The sequence below is a fragment of the Carettochelys insculpta genome, chromosome 7 (assembly GCF_033958435.1).
Source record: "Carettochelys insculpta isolate YL-2023 chromosome 7, ASM3395843v1, whole genome shotgun sequence".
NCBI classification, from domain to species: Eukaryota; Metazoa; Chordata; order Testudines; family Carettochelyidae; genus Carettochelys; species Carettochelys insculpta.
This window is the reverse complement of record NC_134143.1, coordinates 36,668,012-36,688,384: the sequence shown is the minus strand read 5'-3', so window position 1 is coordinate 36,688,384 and position 20,373 is coordinate 36,668,012. Positions and strand designations below refer to the sequence as shown.

General features: G+C 43.2%; 1 protein-coding gene across 1 annotated transcript in view; it reads right to left on the bottom strand.

Moving 5' to 3' along the window:
- The window catches only part of PCDH15 (protocadherin related 15), a 695,579-nt gene that overhangs the window by 518,468 nt on the left and 156,738 nt on the right, over positions 1 to 20,373 (bottom strand). The window contains exons 3-4 of the mRNA XM_074999591.1: positions 7,209 to 7,369; positions 1,333 to 1,488 (exon numbers count right to left, since the gene is read on the bottom strand). Coding sequence (XP_074855692.1) covers positions 1,333 to 1,488; positions 7,209 to 7,369 — 317 coding nt within the window. The remainder of the gene's footprint in view (positions 1 to 1,332; positions 1,489 to 7,208; positions 7,370 to 20,373) is intronic.

The window sequence follows — 20,373 nt, the reverse complement described above, 5'->3', positions numbered from 1 at the left end:
GTACTTTGCCAGTAGGTTTCACAGATATTTGTTTACAGTAGAATGATGGCACCCAAGAATACAGGGCTCAATTCCAGGTTCTGTGAATGTTCAGTTCTAGAAAGTGAATGTTCTGTATTAGTAAAAGGGCCTTCACTGTTCTCTAAACGCTGTTATTGCCCTCCAATTCTTGCCATATCCCCATGCAGATCCTATTTCACCTCTCCAACCAGCTTTTGCCCATGCCTATCCATCTGTCTCTTCCTGCCCTCTCCTATTACGTCCACCAGTATTCCCTCGAATTTCTTCCACACATTCAAAATAAATTTTGTTATGTTTACTAAGGTTCAGGCACGCGTGTATCACAATTAGAAACACATGCTGCCAGCTGCCATGCTGTACTCTGCTAATCATCTGGATGGCATTTGAATTTCTCCTTGGTGGTCTCCCTAGCACACAGGTTGCAAGGAACACTAATACCCATTTCCCCCCCACCCACACCTCTGTGTGCATGCAGGTGTACTTCTTCCTGCTCCCACTGTGCTTGCAGGTGGAAAGGTTTTTATGGGGCAATGCAACAGAATAACATAGCCTTCACAAATATAACAAAATCCATCCCTCATTTCCCCAGATCTCAGAGATCTAGCTTATTAAACTAGTTTGCAGTGCCATTCAGCTCCTGGCACACACAGAAGATAAATCAGAATAATTCCACTTGTGAAACCACTTAAGCTACAGAATAGAAGTACATTAAGTTTTTACACCGAAATCCAAATTTGACAAAGGATTGTTGTTTTTCTTTTAAAATGACTCTTAAACCTGAGGAACTTGTGCTAAACAAACGCCAAGGTTGTAGACACTCTGACATGTTTTTTCACAAGTTCTTTTGCATTTGTTTAACATAAGTTTCTCCATTTTGCCTTTGCATTTATGTAATAATAATAAAAACAAATTATACAGTGACACTGTTTAGTTCTGTTGGTTATATATTCAATTATTTTAATTGAACTTTAACGCTTTCATTCTTTGTCATCCAATGTAAGTGTCTGTTTTTATTTTATTTTTTTCGGTGAATGAGTCCCTAATGCTTAAAAGCTAAAATTCTACAAGCACTCTGCAGAGATCTGTAGCAAATTTTCTGCTATATGTGCAAAATAATAGCTTACCCACTAAACTCTCTAATATAATAAATAGATCACATCTAGAGAAAAAAACCGTCTAGAAACCAAAGGGTTTCTTATAATTGAAGATTTGCTCTTTACATTAAAACATAAGTATGGGAAGAAGCATTTGCCAACTGTAATCTGTACCAAGGAAAAGAAGAAAGGGAAAAAAATATTAAGTGAAGCTGACCTCATTTACTGCCACATAGTACCGCTGCTGCTGAAAACGAGGGGAGTTATCGTTTCTGTCTCTCACCACAATCCGTACTTCATGGTAGATAACAGTGCCAACCTTTTTGTTAATGCACTGGACTTGAACCACAATGGACTGAATCGACATTGGTGGCTGTAAATGAGAAAATCCATCTTTATAATACACCGAAAGGTGAGGCATATTTTAAAAGTTTCAGCTTTTTTCACCAAAGTCAATATTATTTATATTTACTATGGACAATATGTTTTCTGTGATATTTACTATTATGTTACATTTCTAGATTAGAAAGTTTCTCAGGGACAGCGTCCTGAACAAAAACATCCTAGACCTATCTTTGCTACATTTTTTTTTAAAGTAAGGTAGAACCAACAGAAGACTTTCATACAGTTCTTCATGCAGCTTGTCAGGTACACGAGCATGTTTCTGAATATTTGAAAGTAAAGAAAAATTTTAAAAACTATTATCCATTGACACACTCTGAAAAGATAATAAAATGACATCTTTGTATGAACATTCAAAATACTGCAGGAGACTGATAAAAAAGACAGGCCATTACATTACAATTTCTAACCCCATTTTGAGTAATAACGTTTGAATTGAAAGGTCACACCATTTTTAGGACGGTGAGATTGTGCTGGGGGGGCAGAGCATCATTTAAAGACTTTTTCCCCTACCCCTCACTCAAAGTGATGCTCAGAGATACAAAGGCATCACATTTATTCACATTTATTGAGGGGGGGAAAAAAACCACGAAAACTAATTCCACAAAAATTATTTGTGAAAATGACTTTTGCCTGTGACGTGAAAAATAAGGAAAATGTGGACCTGAAGTAAACACGGGGGAGATTTTTTCCTGCTAAATCTCATCTTTGGATTCCTACCATTCTCATGCGGCTAGTCTCAGGTTATTTAGAGACAGCTTTTGTTCACTCTGTTATTTTCTGTGACAGCATTTGTGCTCTGGTGAGACACTTTAGCTAAGAGTTTTTAGATAATTTAGAACCTCAGAGTTATTAATAACTTCTCCATTGTGCCACCTCCATTGTGCCACAATCAGGCAGCAGCACAGACACCCTCCCTCCATCAAATATAGTACAGCACTGTATTTAAAAACAAAACAAAAACAAGAAAAAAATTCCAAAAATTAAGGTTTTTTTAGAAGGATTTGATAAGGTAAGAAGAAAAATGCTGGTTTTAACTGTTTTAGTTTAAATGAAAACAGCATGGGAACAGCATTTTTCTTCTGCTTGTTAAAGTTTCAAAGCTATTTTAAGTAAATATTCAGAAATATAGTTTTGAAAGAATACTGATGTTTTGTCCAGTGTTACAAACACTTCAGCTATAAGCAACCTCCATTCCTCAGCTGTTTGTAACTCAGAGGTTCTATCACGTAAACAACTGGAGACGGTCAGTGGGTAAGTCTTAACTCTGAAATCTACCACACCTATTGATCTGACTGAGCCAAGGTATATCTATCTTTTACATATTAGGTAAGGTCTATATAAGATTTTGGATGATTTTAGAATAGACTTCAGGTGAATGTGCTCATGTGGGTATTGATATTTATGTGGCTATTAACGTTTAGTACATTGCCACCCACATTTAAGCACTTAGTGTGGTGGAGGTGGAACTACAAACAAAGAAAAGTAACTTTAAACAGAAATAAATGGCCTAATTAGCAATTGAGGTGTATGTGACATCCTTAGGGCAATAAGTCAGCAAGAACGTAAAAGTGCTCATACTGGATAAGATCAAAGGACCATCTAGCTCAGTATTCTGATTTCTTACAGTGGCCAAATGCCAGGTACCCCAAAGGAAATGAACAGAAGAGGTAACCATCAAGTGATCCATTTGCCGTCACTCAGTGCCAGCCCTGACAAACAGTCTAAGCAGGATATCCCATCCTGCCTGTCAGTCTTGGCTGATAGCCACAGATGGACCTATTCTCCACAAATGTAGCTACTTCTATGAACGTCAGTCTTGGCCTTCACAATACCCTCTGGCAGGGTGTTCCACAGGTTGAGTGTACAAAGCTGTAGGTGTAAACCCACAATAGCAAGTAGGTTGAGAAACACCAGTTCGGCTGTTCAGAAAGACTCAATTATTCATTCTCACAAATTCAACCAGGTGATTATATAAGATCTGCTTCTCTTCCCTCAAAATATTAAAATAACAAAAACTTGGAAACAAGCTAAACTTAAACATTTTAAACTTCCATTTGTTTAAAAATGCAAAAACAAACATAAGAACAATAACCGGTCTGATACACAATAGGGGTCCATCAGGTCCCCCAAAACTTACTTTGTGTGTGAGAGCTCCTGACATTTAAAAGAAGTTTAAGACATGAAGTGATTGTCAGTTTACAGAGATTTAGCACAGTTCCTATGTGCTTGAGGGAAGGATCTATTTTGGTTCACTTAATAAATGTATGGTCTATGAATGAGAAATTCGTATCTCAGTGAGTAATAAGCTAGATAAACCATATACATTTCTGTAACTTTTGATGTCAAAATAAGTTGTATGGAATATTCGTGTATACGTTGGTCAGAGACACAGGCAAAATAAAAGAGAGAAGAAGAGAATAGGTGTTTCCAGGCTGAGGATAGCTGAAAATCTAGCAAAAACTGATTTAGCCAGATCACAAGTAGTAGTAAATTGAGATGGAAGGAATAGACAGGGGATGGAAAAATTGGAAAGAACCTAAGTAAGATTACATTAATTTACTGCAAGAATAAAGTTGCACTTTTTGGGTACATCTATGTACGTATTTATTTATTTAGTCAGGGATAAGGGGCTGTCGACCAGAGGGGTTTTGATCAACAGACCCCCATCTACATGGCTTGTGTTGTGGTGGACTGAAGCCTTCACTGGACCAGCGGTCATGCAAGAGTATGCAAGTGAGCTGTGCAATTTGTAAATGAGCACTTCATTTTCATTGTCAAGTGCCCTTATTTGCATGACCCTGCTGGCAGCAGCATGCCATGTAGACATAGCTTTCCAGCATAGTGGAAATTCAATTTTTTCTGGACATCCTAAAACTCCTATGCTAATTTGAGTTTCTTGTTCAGCTAAACCCCCAAAATTCAAAGTTAAGCTCCATCAAACGGATAAAGTTGCATATGGGTTTCAAACAGAACATTGCCAAAGTTCTAATGTTTGTCTAGATTTTGTATGGTTTCAGGGTTTGATATAAAGTATTTGTATGACTCCAGTTTTAAATATTCACAGAACCCTAATGAGCTAATTAAATAAAGAATCTTACATTAAAGAAATGCAGAAGGGTCTTTTCAGACTTCCTTGGACCCCATAAATATTTGTGCTTTTGAAGGGTCGGAGTGTAGTTGCTGATGGAGCCAAGACCTAAGTTTTTCCCCCCGGGATTTTTACATTTCTTTTAGATTTTGACTTACATGAACTTTCAAACTGAAACCAACTGTATTCTCAAAATAGTTTTGTTCCTACTCAAAGACACTTGTTAGTCAACCATGACCAATTTCACATTTTCGGATTTGCCCATTATTAATATAAGCAATTAATGGCACTCAAAGTATAACAGTAGAATATGGTGAAAATAGCAGCAATAAATGTATAAAAGCCTAAAACAAGTGGATGTTTATTTCCATATTGTGACCTGTTTATTTCTCTTTATTAAGAAAGTTTCCGTGTTGAAGCACTAACAAATTCATAGCATTCTAAACCACTTTCAGGTGCAATCAAGACACCGATGAACAATATAGAACAGCAACTAGCCCCCTCCCCCCACGCACCTTTCATTTTATGGGCATGTGCTATTTTTAGTATTCAAACTCATCCACTTTTGGGAGTCGTTAATTACTGATCACATAAACAAAAAATAAACTGCATGTGTATTCCTGAGTTTGACTTCTTGGGTTTCTTCCTGGTCTAGTTAGAGTTAATAATAGTCAGTGTGGTGAGTCAAGAGGGAGAGTTCTGCATATCAATGCTAGGCCCGAGGACATGGGTGTCCAACCATTTGGCTTGCTTGGCCTGCATTGAGTGAAGACAGTCTTGGGCTGCGTACAAAATATATAATATAGTTAATGTATATAAATCACATAATAATGTTAAAAGTTTACGATCTTGTGGGGCCGCATTACTCGCTGTCCAGGGCCGTGTGCGGTCCGCAGGCCGCAGGTTGGACATGCCTGCCCTAGAATATCAAGTTCTTCCCTCTTGGATGTTGTCTCCAAAAACTGAGCTCAGGTGAAGCTTCAAGGCTTTTATCTACATACATCTTTGTCCAAGGTTATGACATAAGAGGGTCTTACATTTCTCTGTTGTGAAGATGGTAGAATTCATTCTGTTGTGCTTCTCTTTATGACTTTACTAATAATGTAGCAAATGAAAAAATACAGGAGTACTGATTTGTTTTTAGAAGTCTTTCTCCTGAATGAAGTATACACCAATGAAAACATTCCTGTAGGTCTTGATTCTTGCAAAGATTAATTTTTATACAACACATTTGACATAATGCTCCTTTAAGATGTGTGAGGACTAAATACAAGGTATACATTGGTTTTCTGAACAAACCAGATGTTTTGCTGAATCTTCTGAGGTCTGTTTAGGTCTACATAATTGGGCTCAAAGTCTCACAAGTACAGATTCGCACAATATTTTTATATATACTCCTAGCTTCTGGAGTGACCAGAATTGCTCCAGGAGGGGGCTCTCATGAGATAGGTATTTCAATACTTCTGCTTCCATCCAGAATCAGTAAATGAAGTTATTTGAAAACAAAAATTAAGATAAGGAGGAGACAAAAAAGCGTACCTTGATATTTTCAGAAATTGCTTTTTGTATTCATTACTGTATTTTCAATGGATTGTACCTCTCTCTATTTAATTGTAGTCTGAATTTATTCTTGTACAAACTTTAAGGCACGTATCTTGACAGACAGCTGGAATAATGACAAGTTAACACCAGGAACCAAGTTAACTTGTCCACATTCCCTTTCTATAGCGTCAGTAAAGAAAAGTAGACTTTTCTTCATCTCCTTGCAATTCTATGTTTATGATAAATCTTGAACATTAGAAACAAAACATTGAGTATGTCTATATGGGCCCCATCCTTCCAGGGGCTTGTTAATAAGGGAGTTTGAAAGATGCTTATGAGGTCCTTCCATGAATATTCAGCACCTCATTAGCATAATGGAAGCCACAAAGATTCAAAAGTGCCACTTTCAAATTGCACACTGCCCATGTAGCCAGGGGCCTTTTGAAATGATCCCCCAGTCTTTGAAAGCCCCTTCTTCCCCAAACAAATGGGAATCAAGGGATTTCAAAGTGTGCAGGACCCTTTCGAAAAGGACCCTGTGTAGACGAGCCATGTGTGATCGAAAGTGGCACTTTTGAAGTGCCACAGCCATCATTATGCTAATGAGGCACTGCATATTAATGGAAGCACCTCATTAGCATCTTTATATTAGGTTCATTATCATGCCCCTTTCGAAGTTCTGGGGCTAGTGTAGACATAGCCTCATAAGGGAGTATGTAACAATACATGGCACTATCAGCCCATTACTGACTATGTATATACAATATGATCTTTCCATGCTGTCGAATGTATTGATACTGTCACAGAATAGCATTAATTTAAGATAAATGAAGAGATGTCTTCTGTCCAGCAACATAAAGGATACACTCCATCTCCCCTCTACTTGCATTGATAAAACAGAAGTCAGAATGCTTCTGTTTCCTGGAGCCTGTTAGAGCTTTACCTATTTTTTCTAGTCACCATTAACAAGCTTTCAATTTCTAACCATTAAATATCTTCTTCCCTGGTTCAAGAGTAAATTTAGAATTAGGAAAAATAAGTCTGGGAAATAAACTAACGTCTCTGTCCAGAATTCGTCCAGTACTGTTTAGGTACAGTCTCTGACTGATGGGATCCAGAATCACCCAGTAATCGATGTTATCCTTCAACGATAGTTCAATAGTGGGATCCGTCCCTTCTGCTGTCCCTTTTATCAGCATACTGTCCACTAGGATAGTGCCTGTAAGAAATAAATAAATAAATAAAAGAGTCTGTGTGTATATATACAGCAAATTTCAATATGTTTGAATAATTCACATATCTTCTAATTTCTTTTTTAAAAACATTGTGGGATTTATAGGTAGTAAAAGGGGACATTCTACTTCATATGGTCTAGTTGGCCTACATATCAACTATCCCAGGGCTATCTGGAAGATTTTTTTTTTAAATTAAAAACACTAAGGTTACGTCTACATTTAGTAAAAACTTCGAGATGGCAATGCTAATGGCCAAATCCAAGAATTCTAATGAGGCACTGAAATGAATATTTAGCACCTCATTAGCATGCTGCCGGCCACAGCACTTCTAAAGTGCCATGGTTCACTCACCTGCAGCTCATCTACACAGGGGTCCTTTTCAAAAGCACTGTGCCAACACTGAAATCCCCTTATTCCTATCAGCTCACCCTGAGACCCTTTGAATTCTTACTGGACGCTACGGCTACCATGGCTTCAAAGGACAGGGAAAGGACTGGCCATGCTGCTTAACACCTGCTGGAACTGCAGCAGCCATAGAGAGGTGATTCTCACTTGCTCTGCTCCTGTGGTGAGAGGGGGTTGGGGTAATCCTCACTCCCCAGAGCAGCCTACAAACTGAACCCCACATCCCCAGCCCCACTGCAGAACATGGATATCTTCATTTTATTTTAAAAAAGAAAAAAAACCACAAAATTAATTATGTTAAGGACCTGTGTAATGCTTGGTATATCTACAGGGTGCACCTCCCTGGTCCAGCATGCTCAGGACCTCAGTCATTCTGGATGGGGGATTTTGCTGGACCTGGGGAAGTGAATGCCCCCCAGTCCCTGGCCACATCCACTGGCCTGCCACAGTGGATCCCAGGGCCCAGCTCTGCATGAGGCTGCTGGTGGGTTGCTGGCTTGGTGCTAGGCTGCCAGGGGATGGCAGCAGTTGCTGGCTCCCTGACCCTGGCTGCATGCCAGGGGATGCTGGCTCCCTGACCATGGCTCTGTGCCACATTATCAAGGGATGCTGGCTCCATACCGGGGATGCCAGCTCCCTGACCCTGACTCTGTGCTGGGCTGCCAGCTCCCTAACCCTAGCTCCACAATGGGAGTTCCCAGTTCCCTGACCACAGCTCTGAGCAAGGCCGCAAGGGGACACTGACACCCCCAGCCCTGGCGCCTGGCAGGGGTTCCCAGGGAATGCCACCTCTGGACCCAAACCTGCTGCTCCCTGCAAGGCTGACAGAAGGTTAGATTGTGTTTGCTTCTGCCCTGGGCCTCTGGTCCAGGAACATCTCTCATCCTGCCAGAAGAAGGATGTTGCCAGATGAAAGAATGCTGGTTTTTGAAGGTTCAACCTATACTATTTTTATAAACTATTTCTTCATACACACACAAAGTTATGGCTGGGAGGGTGCTGTGATAGAACATTCACGTTGCTGTTTCTTTTACTGTGATCTGTATTTTCTGAATCTATAGAACCACTTCTAGCTTACAATAAAATACACATCTAATGTCATTTAAACATCTAACGTCATTGTGGCATAGTCATTTCTTCTTACCAAATGAAATGTTAAGCCTTTTATTTTCTGTTGAAGTAGATATTGCTAGATGTGAATTCTGACAGATTGGGAAGAAATTAAATGGTATATGACTGAATGAGTTTACAGACATTTTCAAAGCAAATTAATTCATGAAAGAGTGCCAAAATATATAAAAGTCTTTGGACAAATGGCCTGCAAATGACAATACACTTGATTTTGTGTAAAAAAATTGACTTGCATAAATATACATACAAATCTGAATGTTCGTTCTCTATTATTAGTGTCTATATGAACCAGGAGTAATACAAATCAAATGGCCACTTATTATAATGGCAACTCCAAAATCTGTCAGCCCTTATTCTGGGTTATTTCTATAATGCCAGTGGTGATATTACTTCTATACTCTATGGCTGCGTCTACACGTGCACGCTACTTCGAAGTAGCGGCAGTAACTTCGAAATAGCGCCCGTCACGTCTACACGTGTTGGGCGCTATTTCGAAGTTGAAATCGACGTTAGGCGGCGAGACGTCGAAGTCGCTAACCCCATGAGCGGATGGGAATAGCGCCCTACTTCGACGTTCAACATCGAAGTAGGGACGTGTAGACGATCCGCGTCCCGCAACATCGAAATAGCGGGGTCCTCCATGGCGGCCATCAGCTGGGGGGTTGAGAGATACTCTCTCTCCAGCCCTTGCGGGGCTCTGTGGTCACCGTGGGCAGCAGCCCTTAGCCCAGGGCTTCTGGCTGCTGCTGCTGCAGCTGGGGGTCCGTGCTGCATATACAGGGTCTGCAACTAGTTGTTGGCTCTGTGTATCTTGCACTGTTTAATGAAAGTGTGTCTGGGAGGGGCCCTTTAAGGGAGCGGCTTGCTGTTGAGTCCGCCCCGTGACCCTGTCTGCAGCTGTGCCTGGCTCCCTTATTTCGATGTGTGCTACTTTGCCGTGTAGACGTTCCCTCGCTGTGCCTATTTCGATGTTGGGCTGAGCAACGTCGAAGTTGAACATCGACGTTGCCAGCCCTGGAGGACGTGTAGACGTTATTCATCGAAATAGCCTATTTCGATGTCGCAACATCGAAATAAGCTATTTCGAAGTTGGGTGCACGTGTAGACGTAGCCTATTTGTCTAAAAAATTAAATTTGGCATCCAAGGTCTGACTAGAGTTATCTATATCGGAAAAAAGATATTAAAAATGTGACATACATAAAAAGAAAAGTCTGTGATCTACCCATTTACATTAACTAAATCTAAATTTCAGTTACATTCCTGAGCTTTTGGCAATGAAAACTCAAAATTCTTTACTCTTATAAAGAGTATATATACATACAACTGAGTTAGGCTACGTCTACATGTGAAGCCTACATCGAAGTAGCCTATTTTGATGTGGCAACATTGAAATAGGCTATTTCGATGAATAACGTCTACACGTCCTCCAGGGCTGGCAACGTCGATGTTCAACATCGACGTTGCGCAGCACCACATCGAAATAGGCGCAGTGAGGGAACGTCTACATGCCAAAGTAGCACACATCGAAATAAGGGTGCCAGGCACAGCTGCAGACAGGGTCACAGGGCGGACTCAACAGCGAGCCGCTCCCTTAAAGGGCCCCTCCCAGACACAGTTGCACTAAACAGCACAAGATCCACAGAGCCGACAACTGGTTGCAGACCCTGTGCATGCAGCATGGATCCCCAGCTGCAGCAGCAGCAGCCAGAAGCCCTGGGCTAAGGGCTGCTACACACGGTGACCATAGAGCCCCGCAGGGGCTGGAGAGAGAGCGTCTCTCAACCCCTCAGCTGATGGCTGCCATGGCGGACCCCGCTATTTCAAAGTTGCAGGACGCGCAACGACTACACGGCCCCTACTTCGACGTTGAATGTCTAAGTAGGGCGCTATTCCCATCCCCTCATGGGGTTAGCGGCTTCGACGTCTCGCCGCCTAACGTCGATGTTAACATCGAAATAGTGCCCAACACGTGTAGCCGTGACGGGCGCTATTTCGAAGTTAGTGCCGCTACTTCGAAGTAGCGTGCACGTGTAGACACGGCTTTAGTGTCATTGCAATAGCCAAAAGTTACTGCATTTAAGCAATTTTTAATGCATTCTCCTAAACCTATTTCATTTATTTTAGATATGGTTAAAAGAAAAGGTAAGCAGGAAATATACAGTATAATATAAATTCGATAATACAGTGGAATAGGAGTCTACAATTACAAGTTGAAGTAAGGGATACAAGGCTAGACTGAATTTACATAACAAACATAGGTAAAAAAAAAAAACTTTTACTAGCCAACCACGAGATGTGGAATGCAACTGGAATAAATAACATTTGCTCTACTTGAAGCATTTCTGAGCATTTGTCACTGCAGAAGATCACATAGGACTGATAATCAAATTAAGTTTAGTTTTAGCAATGGAGCCAACAGATATGTTGTACTTATGGAAAGGGACAAATGAAATAAAAACCTATGAAACCTTCTGCTGGAATTTTGAGAAATTCCCAAGGAATCCGAATCCAGTTTTTTCAACCTGATCTAGATAGACCAAGGAAAGTAATCACTCTATAGAAGGGCCATAGCTCTAGCCTGAAGCTAAACAATCCCAGACTTTCCCATTGGATGACTTTAGGAGCACTAGTAACTTCCCCCTTTCTCCTCTTCAGACTTCTGCTAAATGCTCCTGTTTGTGTTTAAAACAGGAAACTGATTTGATGCAGTGTGGTAGTCTTCTTGATACCAGGAGATTAGAGACATAAAGTGGGTAGGTAATCTCTTTTATTGAACCAACTTCTGCTGGAGAAAGAGAGACAAAGTTTTGAGTTTACACAGTGGCCTGAGGAAAAGTTCAACACAACAGCTTTGGAGGTAAGCTGAGAACATTTTATATGCAACTACTATTTGCATTACTTTCATTTAAGAAAAGAGCTAAAAAAGTAAGAGACGTTAGTGAGATTAGTGAGATAGGTAGAATGAATGATGATTTCATGCACATACTAGAGATGTTTCCATAAAGTCAAATTGTTTCAGTGAGTCTACTGTAAACAGAGAAGCAAACCTCCTGTTGACCTTAGGAAGAAAATTCATATGACATTTATATGGGGAAAATAGATATTTTTGCATTCAGATTCATTACGAGTTTCTTGATAGTTAATTTTTATGTAACAAAGGTAATGCCTTGACTCATTTTGTATATTGACAAGTGCAAGATCTTAAAATTTATCATTAAAATGGAAAAGATAATCCAGGGGTTAATTATGAAAGTTCTACACATTAGTGGAGCAGATCCTTAGCTGATGTGGATGACTGAAGTCAGTGAAGACGTCATATTATTCCCATAGAGGGTCTGCCCCCTGTGAGATGACTGGTACAAATCAGTAATCTTGACAAATACACTTGATAAAAAGATTCTCATCATTAGGCATACATTATCTGCATTATTTATACCATATCTTATATCAAAGCAACCCACTTTCGTACAGATGATATTATATTATACAAGACATAATGCCTATCCTGCACAGCTGACATGCACTTGTATAGCCAGCTCTTAAGGCATGATTGTAACTTAAGTACTGGATAGTACCATGTAAATAGAACATAGCCACCCTTGCAATCTTTAGCACTTCATAGCAATATTATGAAGAATTTGCAGAAAAAAAGTGAGGAAGAATGTATAACAAACTGCAGGACAAATTTCAATGAATTAGTGTGAGCTGAATATGTGAACACTAATACAACATTTCTTGTTCTGAAAATTGAAGAATGTTCACTTTCTTTCATGCATTTATGGTATAAGGAGTCGAAGTGTAGTTAAGTCAACAGACATCTTCTGCATCATGTCCTTAATTTATGTAGAGTGGGGAGGTTCTCTATTTAAAATATATACCCTTCTACTAAATCTGGAGTCTAATTTCACTGGAAAATCATCAAAAATGTAACTTTACAATGAGGCTTACTATTAAAATTTATTTTCAATTTTTAAAGCTGACTACATTAATTCACCCTTCTCAGTTATCAAGACTTCTACAGAACGCTACGCTACCCTTCTCAGGGTCAATCTTTCAGGGTTCAATTTCACGTGTCTAGTATAGACATGTGAAGTCAACCCCTGGAGACCCAAGTAAGGGAGGTAAATGGAAGAAACTCTCCCATCGACCTTCCTCTGTATAGACAGACAACTTATCCAAGTGCAGATACATTGATTTTAGCTACACAATTGGCATAGCTAGAATTGCATATCTGTGGTCGGCTTTCTTAGTCTAGTGTAGGCATAGCAAGGCTATGTCTACATGGGCAGCCACTGCCAACAGAGTACCTGTGTAGATGCTTCTATTAATAGAGAGGTCTTCCGGTTCCCCAAGCATTCCTGTTTGCAGAGCTTCCAGTCACCTGTTCCGTCAAGGAGGGCAGGGCAGTCCAGCTGCTCTCTGTCGACAGAGTGGCTTGCTCTTTCAAGTGTTTTTATGTGTAAACACCATTTGCTGACAGAAGTACTGCTAAGGTTTCTCTATCAACAGTGACCTCTGTAGACAGAGGCTGCCTCTGTAGATGTAGCCCAAGAGTTTACAAGCAGCACCACAGCTAAGTCTGAACCAAATCAACCAAGAATTCACACAAGTGATAACCACTTATTTTGACAGGCAAACTTAAGTCTGAAGAACTAATTCAGGAAAGACCAGGTTCAGCTCCATTGACATTATTGCAAACAGATTTTAGCAGAGTAAATCCTCCCACCTCTGCAGAAACTTAAGTACGATAAAGATGCTATACGGCAGGATCTCATTTATATAGGATGGAAGAACCACCTCAAAGAATCTTAAAGAAAAAGATGGTTTAAAATATTTTAATTAAATAAAAACTACCCTTCTGTCAGGAGGTAATGGATGGCAAAAATGATCTGTTGGTAGTAAAGAGACACAGCTTTTAATGGAGCATTTGTTCTTTAGGATCAAAAATTTGCCAAGCTGTAAAATCTTTGTCTGCTGTTCACAAAAGGGAAGATGTGCTTTCCCGTGTTCATCCTAAACATATCCACTACTCACCACTATCAAAAGGAGGGAAAAAATGCAAAAGGTGATCTTTGAATGGCATTTTGACCTTGGTTGAAGTAGTTCTTATAATCCAACTGTTTGGAACATTGGCAACAGAATATGAGTTCCACTTGGCCAGCTTCTTCTGTTGCATACTTCATCATTCAAAGATCCTGAGCAGTGTTTACACAGAATGGCTATGTATGAACAACAGTGATCCTTTGAAAGAAGTTCTTCCGGAAGATCGCTTCTGAAAAAAATTCTTTTGAAAGATTGTGGCCACTCTCAAAAAGCTTATTGAAAAAGTGATCCACTCTTTTGATAGAAAGCAGCCACACAGCCCAGCTGCTCTTTTCAAAGAATGGGCCAGGAAACACTGCAGATGAGTTGCATGGCTGGCAAGCACTTCTGGGAGCTCCAGTGAAGTGCTCCCTTAAAGGACCCTCCCAAATACCCCCTCCCTGCACATACTGAGGCCTGCTGTGATGCTCAAAGCACAGCAGAGCTGGTGTAGGGACCAGAAGCTGGCAGCTCACAGCTATGGACCCACAGCAGTTCCTGGTCTGGCACTACATCCGTGCCCTGGTAGGGCTGCTGGCCATGGTGATTGCAAACACCCTCCATATCCTACAGTGGCAGACGCCTCAAGCAGGGGCCAATGGGCCCAAACCCCCAAAACCCTGGCTGCTCCCCCCCACCAGCGATCAGGTGCATTTGGAGCTACCCTACCAGCTTAGACAGGTGGGACTGGCTGGTGATGGGTGAGTGGGACGACATGCAGTGGCTCCAGAACTTCTGCATGAGGAAGGAGATGTTCCTAGACCTCTGCAATAGATTGTCCCCACTCTCCGATGCCAGGACACCTGCATGAAGCCTGCCATGCCCCTTGAGAAGCAGGTCACCATTGCATTGTAGAAGCTAGACACCCTGGACAGCTACCTCTCAATTTTCAGGGTGGGCAAGTTGATCATTGGGATTGTCCTCATGGAGGTAAGGTCACAGATCGAGCATGAGGAGGGGGGCAGGGGGCTCCAAGGCAAGGGGAACCCTTGCACATGAGGGCCAGGAGAGCAAGGGGTCAGGGAGGCCCACCCCCAGAAGACCACGTCATCCCACCCCCCACACAGGTCTGCTGCCAGAGAGGCAGTGTCCAGAGGCCTCAGGTTGGTGGGGGAGAAAGGAGGACAAGGGAGCCTGCCATGGCCAAGAGCACCCCTTCAACACACTCATAAGTGTGTTTGCTCTGTATCCTGTGCAGGTCATGAAGACAAATCAACATCATACTGCTCTGGAGGGTCATCCGCATTGGGGATCTGGATGTGGCCGTCGCTGGATTCGCCACCTCGGCTTCCCCCAATGTTTCGGCACATTGATGACACCCACATCACCATCTGTGCCCTGGACTACAGCACAGCCTGCTATATTAACAGGAAGGGCTACCACTCAATCATGCTGCGGGCCCTGGTGGACACATTATAGACATCTATGTGGGCTGGTTGGGCTGAGCCCATGATGCACAGATCTTCCACAAAACCAAACTCTGCTGAAAGATTGAAGCAGGGACCTACATCTCCCACCAGAAACTTGCAGTAGGGGACATCATTATGCCATTGTGCATTGTGGGGGATGCAGCCTATCCCCTGTAGCCCTGGCTCATGCAGACATACAGCAGTCACCTGGACCCCATCCAGGATGTCCTGAACAGCTGCCTCAGCTGGGAACACTACCCGATGGAGTATGCCTTTGGCTGCCTGAAGGCTTGGTTCAGGTATCCCCTCATGTGCCTGGATGTTGGGGTGCACAATGTCCCCCAGGTCATGGGGGTGTGCTGTGCCCTCTACAACATTGTGGAGGGAAAGGAGGAGGCTTTCCTCCTAGGGTGGACAGCTGAGGCCAGCCCCAGGCACGAACAGCCAGGCATGGCCGCTGACTGTCAAGCCCACCATAACGGGCTGCAGATCCAGGAGGTCCTCACCTGTGCCCCCAATGACCCTCTCCAGGGCACCCACCACAGGGTCCTATATCCGGCACCCTCACCCCATTACCCCACAGCCCTCCCGGAACTCAGAACTGAGGGTGTCTTGTTTTGACCTTGAGTTATTCAGAAGTCTAGTTCTGAGATTTTACAGTGCACCTCCAGGAGGCAAAAGAAATATGCTGTCGTCCCCTCCCCCTCACAACTGGGTGCTATACTACTTCTATGAAGTGTCCAAAGTGAGGGCACTATTATTCTTCCTGAAAAGCCTAGTTCTTTTGAAGAACATCACACATTCACACTCTTTCTTCCTGGGTTACTTGAAAACAGACAACACTCACTCATGTGCCTGAGCATCTGATGGTTTTAAGGTTTTAATATTAAGGGGGATCCAGAGCGTCCCCATGATGATGTTGAGTAGTTGGAAATCTCCTTTCCACTCCCCTTTGCTGCAGTCTCTTATTTCTAAAGACATATAAAATGACGGTGCCTCCACCTGGCTTGGCTCCTGTATACACTTAATAGTGTTGCCTTGGGAACCTCCAGGAATAATTGTGCCAGTAACATTCTGTGTTTAACTCCAAAACAGCAGTCACAAATAACATACACCTTACTGATCAAGCTAGAATTAACACCTTTACTTAACAACTTGAGAAAACTGGGTCACAGACTAAACCTGAATAAAAGCAATTGACAAAGTAATACCAGTTAAATAAGCTTCATTTACACTGCCATCAGTTATCACACCCTAAGAGGGTATGCCTCTTAGGTATCAGAGCTGCAGATCTTCACCTGGGCTGGAGACAGTTGGTACAGGTTCTGTGTGTCAGTCCAGGCAAGGCAGCAAGCTGAACAGTCCATCTGATTCTGAAGCTGGCCCCTGCAGCATTTTAAAAGACACATAAGTACAGCAACTCCTCTGCCTAGTTCTTCAGCAGCCTTTAGTTTCTGGATTGGGAAAAGGCCCCACATCTGCCCTGAAGTGGTCTATTCAATCACAAGCCACAGTATGCCCTCAAAATCAGGCCCTGGCTTCCCCAAATGGAGATTTCCATCTTCTCAAACTGCCTGGAAAAAAGTCAGTCTCCTTCCCTTTTTCTTCGCAAGGCATCATGGGAGTTATAGTCTCTAGAGCCAGAGTGCAGCACAAAGGATCCTCACAGTAAAAGTCAGAGGCCCTGGTAGACAGAGGGACCTACAGAAGTATAATATATAGAGCCATCTTCTGAAATGATAAAAAATTTCTCCAATGCATTCCAAGAACTTGTTGACTAATCTGTGGCCTGCTATGTTCTCCCAACTGATGTCTGGAGAGTTGAAGTCTCCCATCACTAGCAAGTGTTGTGCCTTGGATGATTTTGCTAGCTGCTTTAAAAAAAAAGCTCACCCACCTCTTCTTACTGGTTAGGTGGTCTGTAGTAGACCCCTTACCATGACATCACCCTTAATTTTTCCTCTTTTAACCTTACCCAGAGACTCTCAACAAGTCTGTCTCTTATGTTCAACTCAACCTCAGTCCAAGCATATATTTAATACACAAAGCAACACCTTCTTCCTTTTCCCCTGCCAATCCTTCCTGACCAAACTGTTCCCTTCTACACCAATATTCCAAACATGTATTGGTAGTATCCCACCAAGTCTCCGTGGTACCAAATGTTATACTTGTATTTATTTACTACCATTTCAGTGTCTTCCTGCTTCCATACTTCTTGCATTTGTATATAGATAACTTAGATACTAATTTGATTTATCTCCCAGTTCTGCCTTGTCCTTCCCTTATTTCACTGTTATAGCCCATGATCCCTCCAATTTCTGATCTATCTCCCAGATCTCCATGGTTTTCACTTACCTGTGGACTTTGGCTCAGTTGCCCCATTCAAACCTAATTTTAAACCCCCTTGGCTAGGTTAGCCAGATCCACAGATATGAAGTGAATATACAGATTTTCAATACTCTGGCAATATGTCTCTCTCCAAGGAAAGTGACAGAAGCTGTCAAACTCACTGAAATTATGTTTTCTCAAATCTCAACAAAACCCTCATAGTCATATCCAAGGATTAACTGCAAATGTCATAACTCTCATGCATTTCTCTAGAGTACTGTAACAGACTGAACTCTGTTAAGCAAGCCGTCTTTTAAAAACATCTTCATAAGTAGTATGAGCAGAGCTATTGCATGTACAGATATTGTTAAGCAGAGAAAAGTTGCAGCTTTCTCCTCCCAGTATCCAACCCAGAGCCAACCTTGATGCTTCTTGTACTCTCCTCTCCTGGCCAGGTTTAGTGGTCAACAGCCTAGGTCCGAGACAGGAAAGGAATTAATAACAAGCCCTCTTATATCCAGCCTCCATCATTTCATCTTGTGGTCCATTTCTAGCCAGCTCATGCTAGTCCCTTTGGTTATACCTACACTACAGCAATTTGTCAACAAAAGCGTCTGTAGAAGAGATTTTCTGATGAAACTTCTGTCAACAGGTCACATCTATACACAATAGCGTATTGAAAAACTGACCTGTTCTGTCAACAGAAAGCAGCCAGATACCCCAGCCACCTTCTCAACAGAATGGGCCCTGGAACACCATCAGTCAGGGTTGCATTGCCAGCAAGCCCTTCCAGGAGCCCTGGCCAGCTGCTTTCTTAAAGGTCCTCCACCCCAAGCTGCATTCCACACCCATGTTGAGGCATGCTTATCTTCTTGAAGGGCAGCAAAGCTAGTACAAGACTGCCATGCTTCCTGTGAGAGCTTCTTCTGTTCAGATAGCCATGTTGCCAGAGCAGCTCCCAGGCTTGCTCCAGACTCGCTCCCAGTTGCTCGAGCTGCTGATTGCCCTGATGGCGGCCATCCTCCGCTTCCTTTGGTGGGACAGACCTGCCACTGGGATCGAGGAGCATGCCCTCAGTGCCCCAGAGCACCATACATGCCTGCCTCCCCTGGCGATCAGAGAGTCTGGCAGTACACCACCAGCACCTACTTGTGGGACCAGCTGGTCATGGCGCAGCAGGATGGCCAACAGGGACTCCAGAACTTCTGCATAATGAAGAATACTTTCATGGAGCTCTGCTCCTCGTTTGCCCCCAGCCTCCAGACAGGACACCCAGAGGCAGCCTGCCATCCCCCTGGGGAAGAGGATTGCCATCACCCTCTGAAAGCTGATCATCCCCAACAGCTACCAGGAACCAGTTCAGCATGATGAGATCCACTATTGGGGCTATCCTCATGCATGTCAGGCACACTCAGGCCTCAGATCCTGCATGGAGGGCTGACCCACCCAAGGAACCTTGGGAAGTAGGGTTGGGGATGTGAGCTGGGGAAAGCCCCATTCCCACCCAACAGGGACTCCTGGGGAGCAGGGGTGGGAATGAAAGGGGTCAGGTTGGAGAGGCAGGAAAGCCCAGTGTCCAGGAGACCATTCCATCCCACCCCACACAGACACACTGCCAGGGAGTGGTCTCTCAGGGAGGGCAAGCTGAAAGCCTGTGGAGAAGGCAGGAGGTGGGGGCAGGGGATTTTTCTTGGGCCCAGCTACACCCCCATCACCCCACCCCCCCATGTGTGTTCAGTCTCCACTCCATGCAGGTAGTGACAGCCATCAGCACCATCCTGCTCCGGAGGATTGCCCACATGTCAGAGCTGGACACAGTCATGGATGGCTTCTCCACATTAGAGTTCCCCAAAAGCTTCGGCACCATCAATGGCACCCACATCCATGCAGCCCAGTATGTCACCTGAAAAGGGTGTTACTCCATTGTGCTGCAGGCCCTGGTTGACCAGCAGGGATGGTTCCTGGATGTGTATGTAGGATGGAGGGGCTAGGCACATGATGACTGCATGTTCCACAACTCCGGCTTGTGCTGTAGGATGGAGGTGAGCACCTTTGTCCTATGCTGGTACCTAGCCACCTGGGACATGAACGTGCCACTGTGAGTCATAGGAGATGCCATCTACCCCATCACGCCCTGGCTCATGAGGCCCTACACTAGCCAACTGGACACCACCCAAGAACTGTTCAACCCCTGGCTCAACCAGGCATGGAGCCAGATCAAGTGTGCCTTCAGCCACCTGAAGGCAAGTTTTCAGTACCTCATACCCCAGCTGGACATGGGGGAGTACAATGGGTGGCCACAACATGGGGGACATTGTGCTCCCTGCAACCTTGTGAAGGAGAACGGGGAGGACTTCCTCCCGTGGTTGGGGGCCAACATTGGGCACAACTACACACAGCCATCTGCTGTTCCACAGATGGCTGCAGATCCAAGAGACCCTGAGGGACAGCTTATCCTATGGCTCTCAGTGATCCTCCCCAGGGCACCCTCCAGCTGGGGTCTCTGACATGCAGTCCTACCCCTTCCCCACCACAAACCCTCCCTTTGCCTGTCCATCCACCCCTTCTGACCTGTCCACAAAAATGAGGGACGTGGGGGTGGTGCAAAAATAAAACATTTATTTTAGAAAAT